The following is a 19461-nucleotide window of genomic DNA, read 5'->3' on the forward strand; positions in this document are numbered from 1 at the left end:
AGTTAATTGATGTTAACTTCCAATGACAATGAAGAAAAAGAAAAAAAACAAGAAATTAAAGCAGTTCAGGGTTCTTTCCCATTCCCAATGAGAGAAGAGAGAAAATCACATTCCAGAGCCAGTAAAAATAAAACTTGAATACATACATCGCCTAGTTTGCAAGCACTTTGCAAGCTTCTGAAGCTTCTCAGCTCCAGCTCTTCAAACACTACTAGTAAGAGGCAGTGCTAGAACACAGTCACGATTCTGAACAAATGGCACAGAGCTGCCAGAAATAGTGAGAGAAGACAAGTGAAGATGCTTCTCGAGAACATTTTTCTCCCTAGGGGAAATCAACTTAAAAGTAAACAAAATTGAGGTATATCAATTATGCATGGAACCATTTCTGTGCATTTCACCTCCTTTAAATGTATGGATGTTTACGTTTTTGCCATGTAAGATCTAATTTCCAACATGTAAAACACAATAAATTAATTACTACTTCTTTAACCTTAGGGGCATATTTTCCTTCCTTCTGTTGCTGGAATCCATAGACACTCATGAGTATTACATGAACATGATCTTTAATTTCCCCACACACAAACATGCAAATGTTCATTGTTCACATTCTGTGAAAAACCTTTGTCAATCATGTTATATTTTATTTTTAGGCCACCTGTTTTAGGAATTACTAAGGATTAGAGGATGCTTGAGTAGATCTGGATATATATCAGTTCAAGCACACAATCTCTCCCACAGTCTCACACACACACACACACAGAGACTACTCTAAATCTCTGGTAATTCCCTGTAATTGATTAAATGAAAGCAGATGTTTGTTCATCCCTGTCTTTTATTTTCAGATTAACCTTTTTGTTCCGTTGAAAAATAATTTGAAAATTGTATTTGTCTTAAAAAGAAGGCGAAAAAATTAAAAAGCTAATGCGATCTCATGGGCGCACGGGCACAGTATTTAATGTTGGGGCAGCAGCCAGGAGAAAGGCCAGCACTGTCCAGAAACGGCAGTAAAATCGCCTTAGTCCCTTCTCGAGCAGAGTAGCTTTCAACCATATGTTTAAACCCTACACTGGCCTTTTTAAGTTCTCGAGTCATCTTTCCTGGGCTTTTTCAATAGCCTCAGGGGAGTGTGTACAACTGAAGTATGTTTCAGAGAAGTCCAGACCTCCAACAGCAGTTTGCTGAGGGAACAGACACAAATGCTCCCTACCACAAGCCTGGCAGAATCCTGGCTGCATACACACACTCGGGGGAGGTCGGTCCGTTCCGATTCCAGCTTCTTCTCTCTGGGTCTGCATGGTTATGTCTGCTATCTGTGCAATATAAATGCACTCACGCAAAAAAAAAACGTTGCATGACACTCATACAGTATCTCACCACTGTGGGACTATACCAGTATCGGACACAGGCAGGTAAAATTTTAAAAGGTGATTTGACGAGCCTCAGGGTCACAAAATTAAACTGAGCACTTGCAAATTTTGATCAGAGATTGTTAATTAAGCACAGAATAATCAATAAAGGCTGCCCCTCGATAATCCGTGCTAATGCTTGGCTTCAGTTAAGCAAATAGAAGTGTTTTAGAATTACACCTTCCTTTGACTTGATCCCTGACTTCAGGTGGTCTTTAAAAACGCAAAAGGCAGCCTCAGGAGGACTGTGCTCCTTTTGCACTTAAGGCTACTTCAAGACCCACTGAGCTCTTTCAGGGCAGAAATCTGGAAAATCACTGCATGGAGTACTACGCGCTACACACAGTGCACCCTGCACTATGCACTTTTCTCACTACTACATATGTATTGCTTTACATAACATTTATTGTTCCTGTTGATATTATTTATTATGCTTGTAATTTACTGTGTACATTGTGTGGTGTTGTCTGTTGTACTGTGCGTGTACCGAGAGATCAGTTCAACGAAGAATTCCAATGTACGTGTACAGTACATACAGAATGCACTACTCTACTACCAGATTTTTTTTTCCCCAATTTACCAAACCAAACGTGCATCTGCATGCAAAATAAAAGCGCAAAGAATGTTTGCGGCACCAAGGCAGTAAGTGAAAACTGATAAGCGAATTGCAACCGGCATCCAACATCCCAACCACAGAACCAGCTTTCTCCCAGTGCTCAGTTCTGCTAACTCAGCAGCTCTGGGAAAATATACTATGCAAGGTGAAAGAAACAGATTTTTAAAGAACAGACCACAAAGGTTTAAACCTCTGGCATTCCCACTCTTTGTACTGCAAACAAAATTGGCAAAAGTCCTCAGACAGCAGACGCAGGAAATGGGAGCATTCCATAGGTTAGTCTTGCCTGAAAACCCCCAAACAGTTTAGCTAAGGGCCCAGGCAAACTATTACCTGATGAATTTTGCTCTTCCATGCATAACAGATTAGTGTCAAAATCACTACATTCACAATTGTGTGACACTTGCACTGTTCACTGCAAATTGTGCGCTATATGCCCACAATAAATAAGGTCAATGAATTAATTAAATGGTAAATTAAAATGCCACTTTGGCACTTTCAATTACAATGAACTTGTGCAAAACGGAACATTTTGTCCCGCAGCAACTCTGGTTTCCTTGTTCCTGACGTTTTATTTCAGCTAATCCAAAGCAGGATTAAGAGGTCTGTGTTCGTCTGACAGCACAGATATTGTTACAGCTGGAGCTCCTCCTCCAGGGCGCACTGTAAGAACAGTCTCCACTTTCTGAGCTCAGACCATGACACCCGAGAAACAAGGCTTTCTGAGCCTGATGATGAAGTGCTACTGTGAACACTGAGCTGGGTCGGGTATCATAGCTCCTGAGTGCAAAAAAAACCCATCCAGGTCTGAAGAGAAAAGTCCCCCTGAACACATACGAATAGGGAATACGAATAGACATACGGATAGTGTCTGCTGGCTGCAAAGGTGACGCTTGAAGTCTCTACTACCAATACACTGGGTTTCTCTTTTCTAATTTTCATTGTGGCACTTACCTTTATTTCACCCTTCTGAACAGCACTGTGCTGGATGCATCGTTGCTTCAAGTGCAGAAAATCACGAACATTTAACAAACCTATTGCAAACTTTGCGGTTTAGGCTACACCCCCAAGAAAGTGGTACTCCATGAAATTCAAGAGGTGATTTTGAATAACAGTGATTTACTGTATACACCACTTGTCAATAAATGCCCTCACCAATCTAAAACTTTACTATATTATCAACTCAAGTACTACAAGCCCTTATCAAAGCAAATGCACATTAATGTGGTCTTTCGTCAATAAGGATGTTATGCTCTTACAATAATGTTCTTACATAATTAACCGACCATGAAAAATGAGATGCAAGTTTCATAGCAGACAAGAAAATACGGTAAAAATCCTAAATACTCAATAAGTTTTTGGGATATTTCCAAAATAGTCCTTGACAAATGTCTGCAGCCTTTCTGTAAACAAAAAAATAAGTATTTTCAATGGAAAGGTTTAACAGAACCTTTTCATTTTACAACTGTGTAAATACAGATGTAGAGGTATTTCTTTCTCAATCTACTGTGCTGTCCACAAGGAGAGATGAGTAATAGCTACATATCTTTAAACAGATCAAGCGTGCACCAAGATTGCTCTAATTGCAGCCCTGCCACAGCCTTAGCTACAATCTCACCCCAACTAGCACAAATATTCTTACAACCGAACATAAAAACCTTAAGACTTTTAAAGTCCATCTCAAGAGAGCACAGGAATAGTGTTGCCGAAATACGGCTGACCCACAGGAAAAGAGCCCTTCACAACACCTGTCGTCACACAGATGGTATTCCAGTGCCAGAGCTTCTCTAACCAGTCTGGGGCTGGAATCACTGGAAGACTGAACACCTCATCCAGCCAATGTGTCCTACCAGTCATAGGTTTCTCATCCAAATACGCTACTCAGCTGTCCACAGCCAATGAAATTGATGCATTTGGGCCATGTGACCACTGTACAGCCAGTTGGATGTGCTCTGAGGTCACCTGAAAACTACAGGTGCAGAGGAGATTTACAGATACATTGTGTGCACATCTAGTTTACTAACCTGGAACAATATCAACATGAAGAGAGGAGGCTGTACACGGAACAGAATTACATACTTCCACCTCCTCACACACAATGTGCTGATTCAGCAGAGGCAACACAGATACAGACATCCGTATTGTTTTTGCAAATAATTCTTAGCACCTGTGACCACACTGAGAAGCATATACGTGCTCTAAAAGTTCTCTGTAATACTAACTCCTAAGCTGACACACAACGGTCGCACCAGGTTTTGCATAATGAGCATAATACATTCTGAAGAAAAATGGAAAGAAGTACAACTCATACCTTGTTGCCTGAAGAAATCTTATTACACTTGTTTCAAATTCAAACCATTTCCTGTCCTATACGCCAGTGGAAATTGAAAGCTGACAAGATCTCAGGGGCGATTTAGACTCTGCTTGCTCTCAGCTTTCAATCGCATTCCCATAAATCCTTTATCACTCTTGAACAACACAGTTCTTCGGTACATCTTCACAATTTTACGTAGGGAGGATTTACACGCTCCTAGGGCTAAACTACAACTGCCAGACATGCCCATATTTTTGTACAACCTTAAAAAAGTTAGACATTTTGTGTTTTAGTGCCTTAAGGGGAGTTTAGGTACAGTATAAGGTTTCAGCAGTACAATATGTCACAGCTTCTCAGGGATACATTAAGATATTGAATATCTTTATGTCACAAAAAGACAGTGAAGATGTGACACTATGCAGGGAGGAAAGGGAGAATTTAAGACATTAAAGATCCGTGCAAAGAGATGGGACACGAAAATCTGTAACTCAGGAAAAATGACAATGATGTGAGCTCAAGCAAAAAAACATGTTCTGTTCTGACAAATACAAGAAAGCACTCCACACCCACAAAATTACCTTCTTCTAAGACTGCACCCACACAAGAAGAATGCATCATGAACAATTTGCAGGTGAGCACTGTGACTTGCTGGTGACGAGTTCAAGGCTAGAAAACGGGACTGAATTGTTGAAGATCCTGGAGTGCATGTTAAAACCACGGTTGGTCCAAAGATCTACAAAACTGCAGTTTTTTTTGTAGGCCGTTCTGACAGCTGTGTTTGCAATCAACATCAAGCAGGATGTGAAGTCCTCAAGGCAATAAGAGCACCGGCTTGAACCGCAGACCTCATAACAGGCTGTCTATGTAGGTTAGTTGTATGTGGATGAAAGAGCAGGAGCTGAACTTCAGACAGTAACGATGACCAGCATCTTCCTTTGATGTCCCTTTCACGAGAAACTGCTGCTCACCTGGTAAACAGTACTTAACACCTGGAGGGAACTTACTACTTTCAGAGAGGTCGAGCTACAAACACTTAAACATATGATCACATCCCATTGGAAAAAAGACACTCTGGCCCAACACCCTTAATGATTACATCCCAGGCACATTGAGCTGAAAATGGTGCAAGATTTTTGAAGGATTTAATGAATTCAAAATAAACTGGAATAACTGTAAGCAACACCAGTCATCTGTTTATAAAATCTTATTGAAATCCAAATGTTATTTTGTATAATTACCACGGTGAGGAACAGCAGGAGTCTGTCCCAGCATGAGAAAAAAAAACAGAGCATAAATGAGTCCACCACAGACACAATCGCTCACAAATGTTATCATTTTTCTGAGGGACACATCTGAAGGGACATGTTACAGCACCGAAAGGAGGAGAAAAGGAGGTCTTGCGATGAATAATTGAGCATTTGTGCGGATTTGTGGAGGGCCTTTGATGTTTCAGTTTTATTGCTCCTGGTGGGCTGCCTTCTGGCTTTCAGAATAAGAAAACATTGAGTGCGCTCCCCTGCTTGCAAAATAGGTCTGAAAAGATTCAAAACTTCCCAGGCTGGGGATTATTTGTCACCCTGATAGAGAAAAAGTTTCCGAAGCTTCAGTCAACCTTACTTTCTCAAATCAACTCCGTTCTTTATTAAAAGAGTCTACTGAGATTTGCCATTTTCTCTGGGAAGGGCATACAGTAGACAACAGAAGAATACATCACATTTTCACATGAAAGCAGCAGAGGATAAACGCTTCGGTTGCTAAATCTGTAGAGACAAAATGTATTATTTCATATAAATAGTTTTATATGTGGTTAAGAAGCACATTTTTTCCCCTTGAAACACACACCAATGTGAAAGTAGCCAGTTACTTCCTAACCCAACTCAGGCCAACAAGCACCAGCCCAGAGAAATGCTCCTAGACGTGTGCCACACGACACACATTGGGATCCCAGAGTGGAAGCCTTCGTGTCTGACAGAGGACAGACACCGCCCTCCGTCCCTCATGAGTAACGCAGACTGGCACAGCTGGCAGAGTGCTGAGAAGGTGGCGTTATGTCTGGCGCACAGAACACAGACAACCCCTAACGCATTGCTAGCAGCTTTGCTCTTCCCACTCTCTAAGTTCCTGATTACTTTTGCAGCCACACTTGGGTTCTGTACCAGCAAGCTCTCCAGGCTCTAGCCCCTGTTCCGCACTGCTGGAGGGGCCTCTTTCCCCAGCAGAGGCACTGGGGCAGCTCAAAAAACTGAAACTACCAACCCCACCATCCCTCTGCCATGATACCATTATCGCGACCCAGTGCCGCAGCACCATGGTGACCAGTTCCTACAGCCAAACTGGCTTTTTTTTCCTTTTTGAGTTCCTTCACAAAAGAATCGTGGTGGTGTCCTTTAAGACTTCTCCAACACAATGGGACGACTCCAAGACTCTTGTTGCAGGGCAGCTCCCATTACAGACTCTTGTACAAAAACAGCACACGTACGCAATGTTTGCTGTGCGATTAACAATCAACCAACCCACTTCCTGTCCATAACACCTCTCCTGTGCGCCCTTCCCTGCTCCCATTCCACTGTCCATGAGAGAGCTGCAGGGCAGACGCCCTCAGTGGGGACAGAGAGGGAGTTTTTCAGACCATTTGGTCAGTGCAGTCATGCTCCAACGGCTGTAAAATAATTGGCTTCGAATTGCTCCATACGTACAAATGAAGTAAGAAGTGCTGATTTGTAGGACGATTTTCTTAAGTAGCAAAATAACTCAAATGCATTTTCACTGTTGAACACCGATATTTACAGGCAGCTGGACTCAGCAGTCCGGAGAGACCTCTCAGTTCCTCCCTCATCGTACCCATGTTGAACCACCTGCAGTTATTAGGTTGTGAAATGATTTTTTTTTATATACAAGGAATGCATGTAGCGTTTTCTTAGATACATAAAATGACCGGTTTTGTACATTTTTCAAAGGGATGACGACTGAGCATATTAACGCAGCAATAAATAATGACTTAAAAGATCATTCAAAAACTGTGTCAAGAACTCAAAAGAGCATTTTTTTTCCTTCACACAGAGTAGAGGGGGCACCCTAAATGTGGTTTGTTTAGCGAGACAAAACTCCCATTTCTCTCTCTAGGTGATGAGCTCTGGCCAGTGTCTGCCTCAGTTCTATTGACATTACTCTGAAGTTCCACTAGGCCAGATTCCCAGCTCATAGACTTTTGCTTCTTGGGGGGGACTTTCAAAGCCTCAACAGGCCATAAGGGAATAAGCAGCACCCCCAAACAGAAGGAAACTGTACGCGCAGATTTCAAAAAGAAAAAGCCACATATTCCACAAGCCTTTGATTAACAGTTATATGAATGATCATCTCACATGACAAACAGGACTGAAGGTTTAAGCATCCTCTAGCAATCCATCAGCAGAATAAAAGGGTTCACCTATAAGTCTGTGAGTGACATGAAACATGATAAATCTTTCCTATTCCCTTCTAAATCAAAATGCAACAGCTCCTTGTTTATTTCGCAAAGCTGTTATAGAGCAATTTAAAGGGTATGACACGTCAGCCATGATACAAAAGCCAGAGCAACGGTTTATTCAATAAAAAAGCTGAAGCACAAAAAGAGACATTCTGTGGCTTTCCAGATGCAGACCCAAGCTTAGCTGTTGTTGTATGGAGCCCCTGAGCTGATCCCAAGCTCAGCACATTGTATAAATTATGCAAATTAAACTTGGCATTCTATGGGGTATTGGATGCAGAATAAAATAAAAGACTCAAGTTTACTCACCAGAAATGTTTCATATAAAACAAATCAGACCTTTGTCTAATACCAATGTCATCCATTTTGCAGATGACAGATTCTGTTAACTGGACAATCTGCGTGTCTCAGATCTTCCATCTGAGCCAGCTGCTTTACCCTGCAATACGATATGGAGTTCGATTACATGGAAATCAGGAGAGAACAGGCCTGCAGATGCCAAACTTACTGATCTCTCCTCCTGGCTCTCGCATGAACTGCAAGAGGAAGCTGAAATGCAAATTAGTCGGGCACATCTGGCGATAACGACATGCTTAATTTATGATTGAGAATGATAATTGGTTGTGAGAGAAACACCACGACACTGTGAAAATTAATACAGTTTGGCACAGGAGCGACAAAAAACCTGGCACACATTTGTTTTAGAAAGAATTTGGGCTAAGCAGAAACCGCTGCAGGCTGAAGGCTCTTCCACAAATTCTGTGAATAAATCTGAAAAGGATTAAATTTAATAGCTTTTTGCATATTTCTGTGAATGCAGATTTACTTGAAATAAGGTAAGAGGCATGAAATATCCACCTTTTGGGGTTGGCCTGGAAGCAAGAGCCTGCAGACTGTAAAACCTGGAACAGCTCAATGCACTATGCGAAGAGACTCATGCGTTTCCCAGCACTTTGAGACAAAGATGTGCAAAATGTATCCTGTAACGCAAAAAGGAATGCTGCTCGAAGAAGGAACAGAATTTAAAAAGGAACAGAAATTGGAACGCAACCTATTTTTGTGCATTAAGATACCGCCCATCATCGTTGGCTGTGTGACTCAGTCCACAATCATTTCTGTCCAGAATGACCCATTGATTGTGACTGCTAAGTGCCTCCTCAGATAAGCTGCCCCCTTTCTGCTAAGAAGGCGCTCAATGTGGTGTTTATTAATTGAATTTCCAAGGGAAAAAATCCATTTGGGTTTTTTTTTTTGTTGTTAGCCTGTTGGTTTATGTACTTATTTCTTGTCTCAAGTTACATATCTGGAAAATTGCCCTCTTTGGAAAAAGTCTTCACTGAAAAGGTCAGCAATATCTCTGTATTTTTTTTTTTACAAGAACAACTCCTGTAAGTTCTTCATACACAAGTTCTGTATATTATTTCTAAAACAGAACACAAACATTCGGATAATTGAAAACCACACAGAACCGCAGCTTTTTACCTACTGTCCATTGCCCTGCATAACTCTATAACACCAGACATGACATGAATTTCTGAAAATAAAACCCCTGTTCTTCTGTCACTAAATGTACATTTCTAGAGTTTTGGCAAGAAAACATTTTCCTAAATAATTACAGGAAGCATTGGGGTCTGTTTGGCAAAGTATGTTATAAGAGTTTTTTTTTCCCTTTTAAGAATTATGCTTAAAAATTATGAAGATGCTGGACTGGCAACGCTGAACCATAACAACTGTTCAAGAATTTAATTAACTGATACCGGAGACTTTAGATGGTTTAGATCTTAGACGTTTGGGGAAAAAGAGTCACCTTACTCCAGGGTGGTTTCGTTTGTAAAAATAGCAATCCCAATATCATTATCGCTCGCTGTGCTTGGTGCAGACAAGGCGGCAGTATTCTCAGAAGAGCACACACCAAGCAATGAGACCTTCAGGACAATTTAAAGTACATGGCTTCTCAGTGCAACAAACCTCAAAAAACCCTTGTCATTTGTACAAGGATGGCAAAAATGATGTTTAAGTTCCACTTCTGCACGCAGTGGAACACAACAATTGAATTTTAATTAATTTTAATGAATTTTAATGAGACACTGGATCCATTATTCATTTTCAGAAGTAGCACAGGATCTAAACAGCCTGAGCTGAAGAGACCGGTACCTTCTGCTGAACAGAACAGTCTCTTTCATAGTCCCCTTGGAAAGTGTTTTAGTGTAGCTAATGGTAAAATGTTGCATCGATTGTCTTGCATTTGAAGGAATGAACAGACCTGTCCATAATGGGAAGGAAAGAGTGAAACTTTGCAGCACCACTCCATCTAGTCTTAACCATGTAACAGATTACATCTTTCCTTCAGAAAAAGAAAGAACTATTGTGTATTATGGAATATGCCTGGTCATCCAATCACACAGCAGGGGCTCCTAGCCAAAGTACTGGGGAATCCTGAGCACAAACTTAATCCTCTCTCCAGCCTCTCAGAGCTCACAATTGCAAATAATGCCCCTGTGCCTCTTCACATATTTTGCAGCTGTTGCAATTGCCATGCAAGGTTAAAGGCTGCAGTCAATGAAGATCTGGATAGAAGTAGTGCACATAGTGCCCTTGCACCCACACCTTTTCTTATAATGTGAACATCACAATCATTCACACAAATTGAATTCCTTTAAACTTTCTCTTCTCGGCGACAATGAATACAGCACTAGAATGGTTACAGAAGTTAAAGACTTTACTTAATTTAACGACATCAACTAGACTGGAGTTAACTCACCCTATGGTGCAGCTTGTCCAGATTAGCAGTTTTGCAAGGGCCCATGGGATTTGTTCCTGCCTCACTCTGCCTGTCTGTGTGCATTTGGAGCCGGCCTGCAATTGTGTGGAGGTCCCAGTGTGTCCCCAGGGGGTTGGAGAGTTCTGTCTGATCCCCCTTTTATCAAACTACTCTCCCTGCGTCACCCTGCCCAAAAATTCAACTATGCAAAGATGCCTTTGTATAGGGCTACTGTACTAGTAACTCACTCTTAAAACAAGCAGGGTTAACTGCATTGCTTAGTCGACTTCACTCTAAGTTAATGGAACTTCAACTGGTTAAATTACATGCACAGATCTGCTATAATTCATTCCATCCTGCTTATCATTTAACAGTAACGAGCTTCCAGAATTCAGCTTCTTCCGATATTGATGAATACATTGGGAAGTGGGGACACTCTATGGCACAAAGAAATGGTTAACAGCTACAGCAGAGTTAGAGTAGACTCTGAAAGTGGAGCAGAACATTCCAGCTGAAATTTAAACAAATGATCTAGGCTTTAACCAAATGCAGTTTTTCAAGGAAACACATTCTGGAGCACCGCCACCGCGTGATGACACTGCGGTCATACGACACCTGCCCCAACGGGCTGCCTGGAGTCTGCTGGGGGAAAAGAGGGTGTACAGAACTTACTCGCTGTTTTGCTTCTTCCATTTGCAAGCTAAAATAGCACAGGCAGCAGATTTGCAAACCCTGGTTCATGACTCCTAAAAACACCCATTAAAGTGAATCTGATCTTGCTCTGAAAAGAAGCCCACACCTTGTTTGCAAGGTGTCTTGCTAAGCAGAAAAAGGAAACGACGTGGAAGGTTTCTAAAGATTACTGGCGCTCCGGGGAGGTCATGTGCATATTTGTAGAATGTCAGCACATATGAGGCATTGTCAAAGGGTTTGTTTTTTGCTTGATCAAAGGTCTTTCTGCCAGAAACCATAATTCTTTCTAACAGCACACTGAAGGACGAATACACTCCCTGAAACAGCGGAACATTTTTGAATAATCACTCACAGTGCGATACAAAGAAACTACCTCACTTGTTAGCAGACCTACATTTGAAATGTTTCCTCATCTGCTACGGGTCAACCAGTCACTTTGTTAAACACTAACCTTTCAGGGCAAACACAACCGAGAGACGCAATCCTGGTTTTAGTCACTGAAAATTTGATGATCACTTCTGATACCAACTTGTGAAAAGCAAAACGTTCTACTTTAAAAAACAGCTTAAGAATACAAGTCTTACATCGTACAGAAGACCTTATTCTTTGCAACTCACCACGTGTATCACTGACTAATCAATACGGCTGTTTTTCTGAAGAAACTGCCATTTCTACATAACCCACGTCATTTGGCCATATAGGGCCGATTAATATCTTGAAATATCAGAGCTCATCTTAAATGTCTGCACCTCATTTCTTAATTAACTCACATATTCCTATTTTGAAACAGAAAACACAGCTGCCTGAGACCAAGGGCAGCTGTTCAACCCTCTCCTTGGCACTGAGTTCCCTAATTCACACTGCGTGTCAACGTCATCAGCATTGACCAGGCACTGGAACAGTGTTTAATTCTGCAACACGATTCTGTGTTTGAATTCAGATTTTCTCAAATTTTGTGCAACTGTCAATAAATTTATTTTGCCACCGAGACTTAATAACTGGTCTGAGAAACTGGGACTGCAGCTTTCATTTCTTTGGCAAACGCTGTTATCTTTTCTGTTTTTCAGGACAAAACAGCAGCTACAATCGGGAGGAGCCTATCGAGGATCTGCACCTGTGGCTGGAAGGTTGCCGGTTCAAATCCCGCAGCCGGCAGAGGAATCCTACTCCGTTGGGCCCCTGAGCAAGGCCCTTAACCCCAACTGCTCCAGGGGCGCTGTACAATGGCTGACCCTGCACTCTGACCCCAAGCTTCTCTCTCCCCGTCTGTGTGTCTCATGGAGAGCAAGCTGGGATATGCGAAAAAGACAAATTCCTAATGCAAGAAATTGTATATGGCTCTTAAAAGTGATCTTATCTTACCCAGGATAAGGTGACCCCACTGAAGGGGGAACCTGACTTCATTTCAAGTAGCCAATCAACTTTAAGCCCAGAGCACCAGCAAAAACCCGAAGCCAACTCAGAAAGAACACAAAATCTCCTCTTCGTCAGCAGTGTTTCACTTCCTGTTCAATCTGGGTCCCCATCACAACACTTCTGCTCTTTTTTTTGTCACTGAAATTCAAATGTCATTGGGTTTTTTTTTTAATAAACAAGAACACGGCAACAGAACTGCCGGCGTTCTCAGATCTGCCACAAGCAGAAGCCAAAAAAGAGAGGAAGCGAGCCCTGTTATTAGCTCTCTGCCTTGACTGAGAGTGGAAGGCCTTGTGGAATGCATTTCTGTAGCAAAGCGCCATTCAGTGAAGTGCATGGGCTGAGAGGCAGCAGTGCAGAGATATCACTCATAATTCTTCAGTTCATCTCTAGGTTACTGTAAGACCATCATCTCAGGGATTTGCTGAAAACACTACTCCTGCTAGCAGCAGCCCTTGTATCTTCTGTGAGCACTCAAATGCTTCTCATGCTGTTGAGCCAAAGGCCTGTGGTGTTTTCTACATTTTCTGTATTGAAGAAACTGACACATCTGTCCTGCTTCACCTTTCTGATAACCAGGTGAAAGAGACAGCTTGCTAGATTTTGTGGAGGATCAGCAAGTGCCAGATCTCTTTCAATTAACATTCCACTCAAACAGCCTAACAACGCAGTGCACAACTGGAAAATGCCAACTCCCAAACTCCAGCCAGCTCTTCTCTTTGCTATAAATAACTCGTATGATTTTACCAAGATCATCAGACATTTCTGATGCTGCTCAAAGCACAGGCACAGCAGCTAAGATGGGTGGGTGTTCAGTTTTTCTCTTGAGAAATCTGTACCGCAGAATGCTCAATATCACACACCTATCTAGCACTATGAGCAGTGTCATTTCTTATAACACTATTTCCATGAAATCTGAAGGATTCTTGCTTTCTCTTCCTTCCGTTTGAATGTAACAAGTGTGCACATCAAGTCTCCTTTCCGATAACACAGCTCATTTTAAAGATTGTTGGGTTGAATTCCTACAGTGCAAAGCACCTCCTTGTTACTGCCAAACACACTCTCATACTTGTCTAGAGGAGCTAAACAGAATCAGTTGTGTCTGACTACTTAGAAAAATGTTTATGATATAAGCTTTTTCTCAAGTATCAATAAGGAAAATAATTCAGGTGGGCAGCTGCATCAGCATGCGTAGGCTGCAAAGGAACAAGTAATAGGTTTATACCCTGCTGAAAAAAAGAAGAAAGAAAACACAACGTTTCGGCCGTGGAGCCTTCTTCAGGTGTGAGGTGAGAAGAAGGTGTGAAGGTGTGAAGGTGTGAAGCTGAAGAAGGCTCCACGGCTGAGACGCTGTGTTTTCTTTCTTTTTTTCAGCATGGAATAAACCTATTACTTGTTCCTAATAAGTTTATCAGGACTGTACCAAACCAAGCACTGTATTAACCCTACTTACATTACTGAGGAGACAAAAACATGTTTCACTTCTTCACCTATTCTCCTTCACACCTGTAAAAAAAAATCTAAATAAGCTGATGGTTTAATACAGCAAAACAAAGTGAAAACAATACTTCTGGATTAGAAAATGCAACTTGTTCTCTCTTCTGAAAAGGACAGCATGTTCTTCAGAGGTCAGAACAGACACGTAGGTCTGCGTCTAAGGTTTCACTGCTTGCTGCCACTAGAACACTGCCTACAGCAGCATTTTCCACGTGTGCCCCTTTGCCCAAAAGCAAATCATTATTTCCAAACCGTGACGCAGTCGCAGACTAACACCGACTTCAGTGCACAAGAGCACAGACCGCTCTGTTAACACGACGGCGCAAATGTTCTGACAAGGTTACTTGGGCCACTTGCTCAACAGGAATGCAGGTGCCCCGAGAGGCACCTTTGACCCGCCTGCTGGAGAAATAGTACAGCACCACTTCCTGCCTTGGTGACGAAAGGTGGCGACACACCGACACACTTCACACCTTTAAAGTATTCCTTTCCGAAGCCAAAGGGTCGAAAAAAAGCTGGCTTGCCACGTGAGGGGGCAACTCATTCGCACCTTGTTCTCTCGGCAGCCCTGGGAACCACAGGTCTGTCAGCATTAACACGATAGCCCAGACCAGCAGCTCCGCATGTGCCGTCCCACACATGCAAACATTGCGCATTTAGCTTTGCAGAGCCTTTCCACCCTTTCTGGTGCTGCGGTGCGGCACGATGGCTATGACAGTCCTGTTGGGAGAGTACAGCGCACAGCAAAGAGCTCTGCTGCAGAGGGAGATCTCAGACCTGGGAGGCTGAATCACTCTTTTAACACTTTTATGGCTGCACATAAAACCCTTTTACAAAGGCAAAGGTCAGGTGATGACAGGCCTGAAGAAGGCAATGCGCTCTCCACATGACAGCGCACATTCCTGTACAGGCGAGGTGGCCACGGTCTTCCAGAAGCAGGAAATTTCATCTCAAATCATCGCAGCTGCGCCTACTGCAAGCACATCCAGACACCTGCTGCAGGATACTTTTAACACACCTCAGATTCTACAGGTGCAGCTTTTTGCATTATACTGATCAAGAAGAAAAGCAGTTTATTTTACCTCCTTACACGCAGAGACACACATGGCCCAACAGTCTTAGAACATGCAGCATAAAGTGCTGGCTGGCGAAAATAAAATGACTTTGAATTCAACATAAATGAGAATTGTAATAAATAACGGGATGTTTAAATTGTAGAATGCACTAGAAAGGGTCCATTTTGATTTTAGGGTACAATTACTGTCTTTATGGCATAGAAAAGATATTGGTGCTCTGGAATCAATCCAGAGGAGAGAAACCAGATACATTCCGGAGCTAAAGAAAACACTGACAGGCTGAAGGAACTGAAACCTACGAGTCTTGAGTATTCGTGTATTCAGAATACTCAAGGGCACTGATAAAGTCAACCCACTGGACTTCTTTAGAACTAACAGTGAAACACGATCCAGAAAGCACAATTGGAAATTATGTGGAAAAGTATCTTGAACCGAGAACCGAAGGCACTTCTTTATATATGACAAGATAGGAAAATTCATGCCAGGATAAAGCTCTCTAATCAGCCCCCAGATTAACATATTTGCTTCTAAATTCAGTGCTCTTGAAAGACAAAGAATAATTAAAGAATGGCATTAATTATGCTAGCAGACACCAGGATCAGCGGCTGCACCCACAGACTACAAACTAAAATCTCATTTTCCCTGGGAGCCATGTCCACGAATTCTCCATGCAACTCGACCACATTCCTCCCGGTTCCAGCCACACGCCCAGCAGCCGCAACGCACGGCCCAAATCCTTCGGATCACAATTCCCACTAAAACACGAATGCCGCCCGACCAGGGGAACCGCAGGCTCCATCACAATCGAGAACAAGCTGAGCAGCAGAAAGGGAAGCCAGTCCTTCCTCTGCCTTGTCGTCTGCTGGCACTGAATTCCATGTGCCACAAACACGCGGCACCGTTTAGCCACCCCAGTCTTCCCGAGCAGCCACAAACGTCTCTCCCGCGACCGAACTTTCACCCTGCACCAGCGCAACACCCCCCCCCCCCCAGGACAAACAGATCGCCTCCCAGGGGCCACTACAAGACACTGTGTGGCTCTCAGTTTAAAGCAGCAGAGGTGGCTCAGCTGAAGTCGGGAGCGTTATTACAGAAGGCCCTGACTAGAGTTCACGGGGACCTGTTACCGTCGTCATGCACAGTATTAGACCAGGTTAAGAGTTCCGGCACTGCAGAGGATATCATCTCAGTGTGCAAACGAACAACAAGCCTGAAGTGCCAATCTCAGGTAAGCACGTTTTCTTTGCACTATATAAAGCTGCATTTAGAAATTGTGCACTGAGGCTTAACCTCCCCAAACTCATTACCACAGCACACACGTAGCTGTAACCTGATTCAAAGCCAGCAGGGGTGCTTGGAGGGATAAAGGGAAGGTTGAGCTGTGGAACTTCACTGCACCTCTTTCTTCAAAAGGGAGGCTGAGCGAGCCATTCAGGAAGGCTCGGAGAAGATGCTTCCTCGGAAATGAGCTCCAAAATTCAAGTGCATGTGATTTTGTTTCATGACGGGACACAACTATACTCTAATCTCTAATGCATTCTCTTATGCTGACAAAAAATACAGTCTAAAATTAAAACACCAGAGTCCGCTTCCGAGATTCATTCTGATGTAGTCTGGATCTGTGTATCACCAAGCTTATGCGGTGTCTGGAGGCCTGTCTTGTCTTCATGTTACTCCTCAGCAAAAAGGAAAAAAAGGAAAGTCTCTGGCGATCTGACATAATAATGATTAAATTTAGATGTTCTATTCCAGTACTCTAAAACGTCCATTCTGACCGAGAGTGTGGATTCTGCAGCTTTCAGACAGGAATTATTTCAGCTGGAACATCACCATAAGAAGGTGGCTGTGGCAGAATCCCTTGTGATCTATGACAACTCGAGTTACTGAGCATCCCTGTCTTGTAAATGTGGCTTACAGGCACCTAGATACTAGTTTATAACTGCGGCAGCATTGATCTACCTAATGAGAACAGAGCTACTAAAGACAAGTGACAGCAAAGGTTATCCCATCACAGGTGCACTCGGTTTATGGGACTGGAGCTGGAATCTCTCTGGTTTTGAACACCAGCTTCAGCATTAACACAAGTAGCAAGTGTCTCCTCCTCAGCTGTGCTGAATTTGACTCCTGTAAAGGGAGGCAGCACTGGAACTTTCCCCTCTTCATCTCTATTAATCAGTCAGCATTATCCTTTTGCTCTAGAAGGCGCGTTTGTTTTCGAGTTCCTTGTTAATGGGAACGGCGTGGCTTAAAATAATCAGTCTTTTGTACATCTGAGTCCTAGTACATAAGACCTGCTCTGAAAACAATGTCTTAAACCTCTGGTGAAAATATGTTAAAACAAGTAAGCTATTTTCTCCAAATGCAGCATTTACCATATACAGTGCTAGAAATTCTATCGCTTTGTCGATCTCGACGTACTGTTTCTGGTTAAATGGGAATGTCATTGGACTTCAGAAACTATCCTGATGATGTGGAAGGCGCCAAGAAACTCGAAGCTACTGGAACCTTATTTTATCGCTACATTTGACACTAAGCCACAGCATAAACAAAAACAAAAGGGAAAATAAAAAACTGCTAAACGTTACCATATGAATTGCTGCAGTCTGTAGCCAATCAAAACAAGGTCAGTACGTGTATTTCTTTCCACGCACGGTTTAAAGATTGGCATACCCGCCTAGCACATTACAATTTTATTCTGAATTCTGAACGCACCAATGATACAGCTGATTTAGAGAACGTCGAACTGCAGCTTGTTTCACAACACTACGGGGGCGAAATAAGAATAGGGATATTACTGAAAAACGGAGATTTAACCACATCTGGGTACATTGTAAAACACAAGCACCCTAACACAACAGTCAAAGTGAAAGCGGAGGAACTAATTTCTCCCCCTTGGACGGGCACTGATGGAAGCCAGCGTTTTATCAAAGCTTTCGGAGAAAAAATGCTGGATCACCCGGGCATTGTTATACTGTCCTACTTGCAGATTTACAAGACAGAACCCACAACATCCGAACGGATGATAAATAAAGGTTATCGTGCACAGTACATAAAGAACATTCACCAGGCAGCCGACGACTGTTGGCAATTAACACTAATCCGAGACCACTGTGATGCAAAACGTGAAAATAGAAAATATGTTTTTTTTACACCGACAACACGCCACGGAAGAGTTTTAAAAAGATCCATTTCAACCAGACCACTGGAAAAAAAATACCTTCGCACGTTAAATGAGGAAGGAAGGAAAACGCAAATTTATTTAAGTGAACGTCCCCTCGTTCCTCATCGCATTTTACCGATTTAGTCATGCCGTGCAGGCTTTTAAAACACAGACGCTTCCAAATAAATTACAAGAAACACACGCCCCAATCCTGTTCTCCTTCACAAACTCCCTAAACTGAAAAGTCCCGAGGCATTCACTGACAGCTCTGACCTGAATTGCTTATCTGATATCTCGTACGCTCCCATCAGGAAAAAAAAGGAATGAAAAAAAAACCCATACCTTTCGGTTCAAAGCTGTCCCGGAATAGAAGTAATAAGCGATGCCGAGCACCCAAAGGACGGCGAAGCATAGCAGTATCCTGGACTTCCTTCGCATTGCTGGGAGTCGGAGCCGAAAACTGCTCGTGTGCGCCTGGTCCTGGTCCGGTGGCGGAGACGGGAGCCGCAGACAGCCGAGCCGTGTGCGCCTTGTCGCTGTGTGTTCAACGCGGCTCCAGCAGCGGAGCAGAAAGAGCAGGAAACAGCCAACATCACCGGGTTAGAGGGGAAAGGGTAACCGGCTCTAATCCAATCACACTCCGCTGAGACTCCTCCGTGTACGGACGGGGGGTGGGGAGACGAGAGGAGGGGGGGACGGGACTGGACTGGCGGCGACAGTGTTGCGCTGAGATGCGGGCTGTCAGAGATGACAGCCCCCACCGCCAGAGTCAAAGGAGACATTGTAGCGACGAGGTCCTGTGAGCTCTGTCATGATGTAATTAACCAACGCAGGGAAATACATGCCGGGTGCACACTACTGTGCCGTAGGATTGAGGGTACATGTAAAAATGAACGCTGGTAATGTGGAGGCTTTACCATTTGAGAGTGGATGATTGATATGTGACAAATTATATATATATAGAGCCACATCATTAAATTGCACAGCTAGGTGACCAAACATCGCCGCGGCCACTGCAGAGAGGACCTGGCTTTCAGCAATTCGCCGTCGCTGCGA

General features: G+C 43.0%; 1 protein-coding gene across 1 annotated transcript in view; it reads right to left on the reverse strand.

The window, feature by feature from the left end:
• Nucleotides 1–18974, reverse strand: part of galnt2 (UDP-N-acetyl-alpha-D-galactosamine:polypeptide N-acetylgalactosaminyltransferase 2) — an 80914-nt gene extending 61940 nt beyond the window's left edge. The window contains exon 1 of the mRNA XM_088933918.1: nt 18748–18974. Within this exon, the coding sequence (XP_088790044.1) occupies nt 18748–18843 (96 nt within the window). The 5' untranslated portion in view covers nt 18844–18974. The remainder of the gene's footprint in view (nt 1–18747) is intronic.
• Nucleotides 18975–19461: the final 487 nt, after the last annotated feature.

This window comes from Atractosteus spatula, chromosome 15, assembly GCF_055471065.1.
Source record: "Atractosteus spatula isolate fAtrSpa1 chromosome 15, fAtrSpa1.hap1, whole genome shotgun sequence".
Lineage (NCBI taxonomy): Eukaryota > Metazoa > Chordata > Actinopteri > Semionotiformes > Lepisosteidae > Atractosteus > Atractosteus spatula.